The 11,673-nt window shown below is 40.3% G+C and overlaps 1 protein-coding gene across 1 annotated transcript; it reads right to left on the reverse strand.

The window, feature by feature from the left end:
* On the reverse strand, positions 9,458-10,084 carry LOC107646915. Its single transcript, XM_016351058.1, has one exon. The coding sequence runs from the start codon at positions 10,082-10,084 to the stop codon at positions 9,458-9,460; it is 627 nt and encodes a 208-aa protein (XP_016206544.1).

Here is an 11,673-nt window from a genome sequence, read left to right on the forward strand (position 1 = left end):
TTTAACTCCAATTCTGGTGCCAATTTGGGCGTTTTACCCCAAGATGTTTTAGCCTGTCTTTAGACGCCAGTTTGAGCCATATATATTGCTGGAAAGCCCAGGATGTCTAATTTCCAACGCAATTAAGATCGCGCCAATTGGGCTTCTGTAGCTCCAGAAAATCGACTTCGAATGCAGGAGGGTCAGAATCCAACAGCATCTGTAGTCCTTTTTCAGCCTCTGAATCAGATTTTTGTTCAGGTCCCTCAATTTCAACCAGAAAATACCTGAAATCACAGAAAAACACAAAAACTCATACTAAAGTCCAGAAATGTGATTTTTGAATAAAAACTAATAAAAATATAATAAAAAGTAACTAAAATATACTAAAAACTATGTAAAAACAATGCCAAAAAGGGTATAAATTATCCGCTCATTAGCATGCCACGCCCTTGTTAAGCTCTTCAACCTTCTTCTCTGGTCACTCGTACTGGCGTGCCATGCCCAGGTATGGCATGCCACACCCTCATTAGGATCTTCATTCTCTTCTCTGAAATGTTGAACTGGGGTGTCACGCCTAGGACTGGCGTGCCACGCCCATTGTGGTGCATGGACATTTCCTTTTGATCCAGTAAGCTGGCGTACCATGCCCAGGACTCAAGTGGCATGCCCATGATGCGAACAAGATTGGCGTGCCACGCCAAAAACGCCAACTGGCATGCCCATTGATACTTTGGCTTGGCGTGCCACGCCTAAAGTCTCAAGTGGCACGCCTTCGATGTCCCTTCTTCTCTGGGAGTTTGCATTGGCACTCCACGCCTTCGACCTGGCGTGCCACGCCCTTGTTAAGGTCTTTATGCACCTTTTCTAGTTTGGTGAACTGGCGTGCCACGCACAGAGCTCAAGTGGCACGCCTATGATGATGGTTGAACTCACAATCTTGGTGTGCCACGCCCATAGTAAAACCTTAGGATTCCTCTCTGGAAAAGATAATTGGTGTGCCACGCCTGGCCTTGGCGTGCCACGCCCTATGAAACTCTTCAAGGACTCCTTCCTGATTCATGTGCCTGGCGTGCCACACCCATAGTAATCCATCATGGGCTCTCTCTGGAGATGATAACTAGCGTGCCACACCCTACCTTGGCAAGCCACGGCCATAGAAACTCTTCCAATCTATTTCTTGGAAATAATAGCTGGCTTTCCATTACCACAGTTGGCGTGCCATGCCCAGTCAAAATGGTGAAGTTTGCACTAAGTGGCACGCCCAGCACACAGGCCCAGCTCTTTTTTCTTGCTTTCTTCCTCTTTTGTTGCTCTTTTCACCTGAAATTCAAGCAAGACTCATTCCAAAGCAATGTCCCATATATTCATCATATAGTTGATGTAATTGCATCAATTAAATGAGATTCACCAATTCTATGGTCCTTTTAGATAAGAGAAAGAGGTAGATGATATAAGTCATCATAACACCAAACATAAATTTTGCTTGTCCCTAAGGAAATCAATGTGAATTGTTCTAATTGACTGAAACTTGACCCTTAAGAGAATGTATTCACAATTAAAGATAGAGGCTAAGTATCAAATCATGCATGAACTTTGTTATTGCTTTCATATCGGAATGAACTCTTAGACTTTTGAGGACCCTTTTAAGTGCTGTTAGAGCCCTTTCTATTGATTGTCACCTTGAAGTAGTAAGGGTTATTATCTTTCTTTTGATTGCTCTTTTTCTTTCATTACACTTTAGTTCCCTTTATTGACCATGACTCTAAGTGTTTTGTCTCAAGACAACCCTTTAAAGTAAGCTTTCAATTAGCACTCCCAAACCAGTTGGTTTTAGGGTACTAGATGTTGAAACACCCGTAAGAATTTACTTGCACAGGTCTCTCTTATTGACACATCTTCACCACAAGCATCTACTAGGATCTTGGCCCTTTGAGCTATTTATTTTTTTCTTTTTTCCTAGTAGTTGATGCTCAGAGCCTTGCGTCTTGCTTCCTACTTCTAGGTTCTATTGATATTCAAGGGTCATCCTATGTCCGCTAGGTCTAGTTGTTTCATTATGGATTACTCACTTCCAAACTTCAATTCATGGTTTTATACTTGTTTCTCATCTCTTATTTTGAATCCAACTCACTTGGGTCTTAGTTTCTTACTCTTATTTTACAACAACTCATCATTAACTCTTTGTGGAAACAAACTAATTTTACTGATGTAGTGAAAACTTAACAAAATACATTTTCTTTCTCAAGATAAAACTGGAATTTAAAGGACTCATAGAAGGACTCTAAAACTCATAAAAAAATAACTAGCATATTAAAATGAACTTTTAAACAGCAAATTTAGAAAATAGCTTTCAATTGAGACTCAACCACCTTTTACTCATCAACAGCTCAATGCATAGGTCCCTTCCCTTTATCCTTCTTCTTGGATGACTCATCACCATCTTTCTTTTTGGAGGCTCCTTCTTGTGTTGGGGTGTCTTTTAGCTTCCAAAAGCCTAGCCTCCTCATGAAGGTCCTCTCATCCTCCTTGTGATTGGCCAATATCTCCACTTGCCTAGCTCTCAGCTCTTCCATTCCTTGCATGAAAGTTGGATAGTTGGGGTTTAGAGTGGCTACCACATTACACAAGTGATTCAGCTTTGCTTGTTTGTTTATGTCGTATTGTCTCCTTGATGTGGTCCTAGCCTTATATAGGGACCTAAATTCAGCAAGGTTCCTCTGTTGAACTTCTTGTTGCTCCATGATCTTGTTGAGGCTGCCTTGCATCTCTCTCCAATGGAATTGCCCTTGCTACTCCTTGATTTGCTCCACACTTTCTTGGAGTTGCTGGATACTCTCTTGTATTTACTCCCATTCTTTTTGTTGCTCCATAAGTTATGTGATGTCCTCTTGCATATGGTGGATGTTTCCTTACATTTCTTTCCAATTAATACCTTCTAGGAATTGTGCTTGAAACTGTGGAATTGGTGCTTGGACATAAGCTTTTTCTTGTTGTGGTGGCCCTTGTAGTTCTTGCACATGAGCCCTATGTTCTCTGGATCTTTGTAGTGGGTTGATGGCCACCACTTTCACCATCTTCTTGGCAGTTATTGGCTTATCTTGCTCCAGCAGGGTCTCATCAATCACAGTCTCTACTCCAGCCTCATCACATAGTCGCTGGATAATGCTTGGAAAGGCCAACCTTGTACTATCTTTGGTGCTTTTCAGAACCCTATGAATGTTGGCCGCTATCATCTCCCCCTCATTTATGTTCTCCCCTTTCATTATGCTGTAAATCAACAAAGCTCGCTCCAAGGTTACCTCCGAAGTGTTGGTGGTTGGGTTGAGAGATCTCCTTACAAAATTAAGCCACCCTCTAGCTTGAGTGCACAAGTCTCTTCTCCTCAATTGGTCTGGCCTTCTATCCTTGTCATTGATCCACTGGGTGTTGAGGATGCATATCTCATTCAAGATATCTTCGAAGCCTGGATCAAGTTGCTTCACCCTTTCTATATAGCTTCAATTGGACCTAGTGCACCTTACTTCCAGCATTCTATCCAAGTTCGCAGGGCTATAGTCAATGCTCTTCCCCCTCACATAACTTTGGTAGTCAAGTTGTTGAACCCGCTGTGGCATGGCATTGGCGTAGAACTCCCTCACTAGGCTCTCCTCCACCTTCTTTGGTAGGTTGCAGAAGATTGCCTAGCCCCTACTGTTGATCTCAATGGTGATTTCCCTATGCTCATCTCTCCCTAGTTGGAAGCCAACCTCAGGGATTATTTGTCTCCCACTCGCCCACCCATAAAACTAGTTTTGGTGGAAGAATGAGAGGAACTTGAACTCATTGTAGCTTGAGGACCTAGAGAAGGTTTCCTTGGTCTCTCTCTTCTTTGAACTAGTGGCTTTTGATGGTGCCATTTAAGTGTGGTGAGAAAGGTTAGAAGAGTAATGAAAATGGTTAAAAGAAAGAGGAAAAAGAAAGCAAAGCAAGGTTTGATTCAACACTAAACTTAGGACTTGATTGTCCCAATCAAGAAAGCAAGAAAGAAAGAAAGAAGGCAAGAAAGTAGAGAAAGAGGGTATATGGTTTCGGTATGAAAGGAGAGGTATGAGTGGTGTTATGAAGAAAAGTGAGTGAGGCAATATATAGGGAGGAAAGAAGGGTCTGGAAGGGTGCATTTGATGACCCAAATTAAAGTTTTCAACCTTGATATTGGTGCCTAGCGTGGGAGAGCGCCAACCCAAAGGCTGTTCAGCTTTCTTTAGGATTTTAACTTCCAAAGTGTGAAGTACACTTTGACCTATTGACTTGATGAGTGTTCAATGCCTTGTGGAACCCACCTCTTCCTGAAAATTCAGTTACAAACTCTCATTAGTGATCAAAAGTTGCTTCATTTTCCTCCAATTAAATGGCATTCAGTTTGTGTGTCTCTTGGACACCAAACTTATATTCATTGCATTTAGTAATTGGCTCATGATTAGACTTTATTGTATACATTATGATTGGAATAATTTAATTCCTCATGACTTTCCACTTCTACTCTATGTGTACATAATAAAGTAACCTTTTCATTTACCCTACCAATTTACTACTTGCATTAGGATATTAATCAATTGGGTTGAACTTGAATGCACGTATGGATTTCTTATGGTGGTGGCTACACCAAACTTAACTTTAGGCTTACTCTTAAGATCAATTCCATTGTTATTATGTAAGCTCAAAATAAGTGGGTTGGTGGCCACACCAAACTTAGCTCTTTAGCTAGTTTCTCAACCCAATTAACAACATCATATAGTGTAGCATGCAAGGTTGCACTTCCAGCAAGACTAGAAAAACTTTTGAAGTTCAAATCAAAGAAGCTACCAACTAAATAACTAAACTATAGACTGAAAAATAATCAACTAAAGTAACTAAACCTAAGCTAATCTAGAAAGCTTGAAATTGAAAAGATATGAGTGTTGGGGTGCCTCCAAACGAGCGCTTCTTTAATGTCACTAGCTTGACGGTTCTTCCTCTTCAGCTGAGGTTATAGGTCACTCTTTGCTCATCTAGTGTGTCTCCCAAGTAGTGCTTAAGTCTGTGGCCATTGACAGTAAAAGTCCTCTGAGTTTTCTCATCCTTAAGCTCCATATGACCATAACGAGAAGTCTTGATGATTGTGAAGCATCCAAACCATCTTGATTTTAGCTTCCCTGGGAAAAATTTGAGCCTTGAGTTGTACAACAGCACTTTTTGACCTTCTACAAATTCTCTTCTTGCCAGCTTTTGATCATGCCAACTTTTTGTTTTCACCTTGTAAATCTTGGCATTTTCATAGGCTTGAGATCTGAATTCAACTAACTCATTGAGCTGTAGTAACCTTCTTTCTCCAGCCGCTTGATTATCAAAATTCAACATCTTTAGAGCCCAAAATGCTCTATGTTCAAGCTCCACTAGCAGATGACAAGCTTTTCCAAACACCAATTGGTATGGAGACATGCAAATAGGTATCTTAAAAGCTGTTCTATAAGCCCACAATGCATCATCTAGCTTTTTGGACCAATCTTTTCTTGAGTTCCCAACAGTCTTTTCAAGGATTCTCTTGAGCTCTCTATTTGAAATTTCAGCTTGACCATTGGTTTGTGGATGGTAATGGGTGGCTACCTTGTGCTTAACACCATATTTGAGGAGGAGTGTCTCTAGTTGCTTGTTGCAAAAGTGAGTTCCCCCATCACTTATAAGAGCTCTTAGAATCCCAAACCCGCTAAATATGTTCTTCCTCAAGAAGTTGATCACCACTTTATTCTCATTTGTTGATGTTGCTATGGCCTCTACCCATTTGAACACATAGTCCAGACCTACTAGTATATAATTATTTGAGTATGAGGGTGAGAAGGGTCCCATGAAATCAATCCCCCAAACATCAAACAATTCTAACTCCATGATGAATCTTTGTGGTATCTCATTCTTTTTGGGTAGGTTGCCAGCTCTTTGACACTCATTGCACCTTGTCACAAACTCCTTTGCATCCTTGAATATAGTAAGCCAAAATAATCCATACTGCAACACTTTGGCTGCTGTCCTTTCTCCACTAAAATGTCTTCCATAGATAGATCCATGGCAATGGCAAAGGACCTCTTGTCCTTCCTCATGAGAGATGCATCTTCTTAGAATCCCATCAGCACACTTCTTGAAGAGGTAAGGCTCATCTTAAATGTAATGTTTGGCAACATTGATGAGCTTCCTTCTCAAGTGCTTGTTGATGTTGGAAAGTAACTCTCCAATGGCCTTGACGTTGGCTATGTCTGCGAACCATAGAGCCTCTTAAATCATCATCAATTGCTCATCTGGGAAGCTCTCATTTACACCAGGGTTGTGTGCTTCATCCCCCTCATGTGGGATCCTTGATAGGTGGTCAGCCACCTTATTCTCTGCTCCACTTCTATCCTTGATTTCAATGTTGAATTCTTGTAACAATAGGATCTATCTGATCAATCTAGGCTTGGACTCTTGCTTGGTTAACAAGTATTTAATAGCTGCATGGTCAGTAAACAAAATGACTTTAGAACCAATGAGGTAAGATCTGAATTTATCAAATGCGAAGACTATAGCAAGGAGTTCTTTTCCTATGGTGGTGTAGTTTTTTTGGGCTTCATTAAGAACCTTGCTAGTATAATAGATGACATACACAAGCTTGTCTCTCCTTTGTCCCAGGATAGAACCAATAGCAAAATCTGATGCATCACACATCAATTCAAAAGGTAAGTCCCAGCTAGGTGGTGCTATAATAGGTGCAGAGGAGAGCTTGCTTTTAAGCTCAACAAAAGCTTCCATACATTCTCTATCAAAGATGAATGGTACGTTAGAGACAAGCAAGTTGCATAAAGTTTTGGCAATTTTTGAAAAGTCTCTAATGAACCTTCTATAGAACCTAGCATGCCCTAAGAAACTCCTAATTGCTTTGACATTGCAAGGTAGGGGTAATTTTTCAATCACTTCCACCTTGGCTCTATCTACCTCTATGCCTTTCTTAGAGATTTTGTGGCGAAGGACTACCCCTTCGATAACCATAAAATGACACTTTTTTGAGTTCAAAACTAAGTTAGTCTCCTGACATCTCTTGAGCACCAAGGCAAGATGGTGTAAGCAATTAGGGAAGGAGTCACTGATAAACCCTATTTTTAGGGTTTATCATGTATGGAATTTAAGGGTTTTATCAATGATTTTCCACACTTATTCATATAAAACTTCATGATTTTGTGTTCCTTAACCCATTTTGCCTCATAGATGAAAATATGCTTCTTTTGCATCAAAATTGATATATTCTAATCCCCCTCTATTACCATTTGATGTCTTGATCCGTTTGTTAAGTGGTTTCAAAAGTTACAGGGCAAAAATGGCTAAGAGGAATGAAGGAAGCATGCATGAATGGAAGGATCATGGAATAAATTAAAGATTTCAAGTTTGGACATGTGCGTGCACGCGCACCTTGCGCGTACGCGTGGATGCGTACACCTAGAGCCAGCGCAGTTGAGCTGAGCGAGGAGCCGGTGCGCTTATATGGCTGGGCCATATTTCCTATGACGCTTGCGCACACCGTACGCCTGCGCGTAGATCGCAAAGGACCCTAGGGGCATGTACGCGCCGATGTGCGCACGTGATTTTTTAAAAAGAAAACGTGCCCAACGATTTCAAGGGTCCCAGGCCCTGCTTTGGAGCAGAATTTTGGGAGGAAAAATCTTAAGAAGATCAAGGATTATGAGTGTTAGGACAATTAGTCATAATTCTAGATATTTTAGGGAGTTAGTTACATTTTGTTTTTAGAGAGAGAAACTCCAACTTCTCTTTAGAATTTCACTTCCTCCATTGCAAGTTTCCTTTGATTTCTTGGTGAGATCTATTGCTAATTAACTTTTGTTCTAATACAAGTTGTAGATCCACTCTTCTCCTACTCTTAATTGATGTTCTTTTGATTCAATCTCTTAGATCTAGATTTGTTTGACTTTGTTACTTTGAATTTGGATTAATGAATTGTGGAATTTCATTCAATGTTGATGATTGTTTGGATTAGATAGCTTTAATTCGATTTTCTTCTCTTAAATTACATCATGTCTTCTATGATTGCCTGCCAATTGTTTATGATAATGACAACCCTAGCTATGGAGTAGATTTCTCTTACTTGGCTTAGGGGTTGAGTTATTGGAGACAATTGAATATTGGATATCAATTGTAGATTATGAATTGAGAATCGCTAATTGACTTAGAGTGCACTAAAGCTAGACTTCCCTAGGGTGAGACTAGGACTTGTGACTCAGGTTAGTTACTCTCACTTGACTTTCCTCCATTGTTAAGGGGTTAACTAAGTGAAGCAACAATCAATTCTTATCATAATTGAAAGAAGCTATAATGATGGAACTTCCAATACTTACCCTTAGGCAAGGCCTTTATCTCAATTAATTGTTGTTTGCTTTTATTAGCTTGAATTCTTGTACCAACTCTCAAAACAACAAAAGATTTTCTAATCAAAGATGTGCATTCTAAGGCAATTCCTAGGAAGAACGACCCGGGATCAACACTCTCGGTCATAGATTTTAGAATTGTTTGATGCGATATTTGCGTGTTGGTTAGACTATACTCACGATTGAATTCATCACTAATTTCTAATAGGCATAAGAATATTCGGTTCATCAGTCACCAAACACCGAACATTCATCCATGCAAACCTCAATAAACCTCTCAATCATGTCAGAAAAGCTGGACAGCATGCACCTTTGGAATGTGGCAGGTGCATTGCACAAACCTAAGGGCATACGTCTATATGAAAAAACACCATAAGGGCAGTGAAACAAGTTTTTTCTTGGTCCTTAGGGTCCACTACAATCTGGTTGTAGCTTGAGTATCGATCCAAGAAACAATAGTACTCATGCCCGACAAGCCTCTCTAACATTTGATCTATGAATGGTAGAGGGAAATGGTCCTTCCTTGTGGCTTCATTGAGTTTCTTGTAGTGTATACACATGCGCCATCCAGTCATAGTTCTTGTTGGTATCAACTCATTTCTTTCATTTGGCACAACTGTGATTCCTCTCTTCTTGGGAACTACTTAAACCGGGCTCACCCAAGGGCTGTCAGAGATAGGGTAAATCACTCGTGCTTGCCATAACTTGAGTACTTCCTTTTGCATCACTTCCTTCATTGAAGGATTCAATCTTCTTTGTGGCTGTATTGAGGGCTTGGCATCCTCCTCAAGAAAAATTTTGTGCATACACATAGAAGGGCTTATCCCCTTTAAAACTGAAAGTGTCCACCCTATGGCATCCTTGTGTTGTCTCAACACCTCAATAAGTTCCTCCTCTTGTTCCTCACTCAAGCTTGAGTTGATGATTGCTGGATATGTATCATTTTTACCTAAGTAGGCATACTTCAAGCTTGGAGGTAGAGTCTTTAACTCCAGCTTTGGTGCTTTCACTTTCTCCTTGTTTGCCTTGTCTAGCATGATTGAACCTTCCATTCTTTCTTATGGTAGCTCACCACATGATGTTTTTTGCTCTTGCTCCATTACATCTTCACATTGATCTTCTTCTAGGACTCCTTGAACCAGCTTCTCCATTGTGTCTACCATCATACATTCTTCAATGGACTCCTTTGGGTAACTCATTGCAGAAAAAACACTGAACACCATCTTTTCTTCATGTAGCCTTAAGACTAATTCTCCCTTTTGTACATCAATTATAGCTCTAGTTACTGCTAAGAATTGCCTCCCTAGTATGATTGATGCATTGGCCACTTCTTCCATATAAAGCACTACAAAATCAGTTGGGAAGATGAACTCTCCCACCTTAACCAACAAGTCTTCTACTACTCTATGAGGAAACTTGAATGTCCTATCAGCTAGTTGAAGTGCCATTCTTGTTGGTTTGGCCTCTTCAATTCTCATTCTCTTCATCATGGCGAAGGAAATAAGGTTGATGCTAGCTCCCAGATCAGACAATGCTTTTTCAATGCTAATATCCCCTATGATGCATGGGATTCGGAAGCTCCCATGATCCTTCATATTTTGAGGAAGCTTCTTTTGTATGATGGCACTACATTCCTCTGTAAACACTATAGTTTTCTTTTCTCCCCAGTTTTTTTTCTTAGTCATGAGCTCTTTTAGGAAATTGGCATAGTGTGGCATTTGCTCTAGTGCTTCAGCAAAAGGGATGTTGATTTAAAGCCTCTTAAAGATCTCCAAGAACCTAGAAAACTGGCTATCTTTCCCATCTATTTTCAGCCTTTGTGGGTAGGGTGCTTTTGGTACATATGGCTTCAAGACTTCATTTGGTGGAGTTGGATTATCCAACTCCTATTCCTCTTTGATTTCTGAGTCTTTGATAGCCTCTTCCTTCTACAAGTTGTGGCTAGAAGGTGTCTCCTTTGCCACCTTCCCACTTCTTAGTGTGATGGCCTTGCATTCCTCTCTTGGATTAGTCATGGTGTTGCTGGGAAATGCATTAGTAGACATTGGTATCTGCTTGGATAAGTATCCAAATTGCGATTCCAGTTTTGTGATTGCTGCTCCTTGGTTTTTTATGTTGGATTTGACCTTTTCTTAATATGCATCTAACTTTGTTTTCAATTTGTGCTTGTCTCTCTGTAATAGTAGTGATGTCTCCTTCCATTCGTGCCATCATAGCTTCTAACCTTGATAATTTATCATTGTCATCACATGGTTGTGAAGTTAAAGTGTGTATGTTTTGAGAATAGTTGCTGTGAGATTGTTGGTTGGAGTGGTAGGGGGCATTATGTGAGTTGTGGTAGGGACTATGATTGTTAGATTAATGGATGGAATTGTTGTACTGGTTAGAGTGGTATGGTTTATGGTCTTGGGTATGATTCTGTTGGTTTCCCTATCTAAAATTTGGGTGGTTATTCCAACTTGGATTGTAGGTTTTAGCATTGGGATCATATGGTTGTCTGGATGAATTGTTCACATAGTTGGCCTGCTCCCATTCACATTCAACTTCTGGGCTAGCTCCTTCTTGCACAAGTGCTTGAGCATTGATAACTGAAACTTGATTCTTCTCCATTTGCTTGGTTAGAGCTGCTAATTGAGTTATGATCACCTTGTTTTGAGCCAGCAAAGTATCCATATAGTTGAGCTCCATTACTCCCCTTCTTGGATTTCTATCGGAGGCATAGAAATACTCATTGTTAGCCATAGTTTCTATGATATATATGGCCTCTTCAATTATCTTTTTGGTATTGAGGGAGCCTCCTGAAGAGTGATATAAGGCCTTCTTTGCCTCTTGAGATAATCCTTCATAAAAAATGTGTAGCTGTACCCACTCATAGAACATGTCCGGAGGGCATTTTCTCGTTAGCTCTTTATACCTCTTCCAAGCTTCGTAGAGAGTCCCTCTATCTTGTTGTCTGAATGTTTGTACCTCAGTTCTCAACTTGATAACTCTTTGGGGAAGGTAGAATTTTGCCAAGAACTTGTTCACCACTTCTTCCCAAGTTGTCAAACTCTCCTTTGGGAAGGATTCAAGCCACTTAGATGCTTTGTCCCTAAGAGATAAGGGGAACAAAAGTAATCTATAAGTGTCAGGGTGAACCCCATTAGCCTTCACAGTGTCACAAATTCTCAAGAAGGTAGTTAGATGTTGATTAGGATCTTCTTGAGCATTTCCTCCAAATGAGCAACTATTTTGAACAAGAGTGATTAGCTGTGGTTTGAGCTTAACGTTGTTG

The sequence above is a fragment of the Arachis ipaensis genome, chromosome B06 (assembly GCF_000816755.2).
Source record: "Arachis ipaensis cultivar K30076 chromosome B06, Araip1.1, whole genome shotgun sequence".
Classification (NCBI taxonomy): Eukaryota; Viridiplantae; Streptophyta; class Magnoliopsida; order Fabales; family Fabaceae; genus Arachis; species Arachis ipaensis.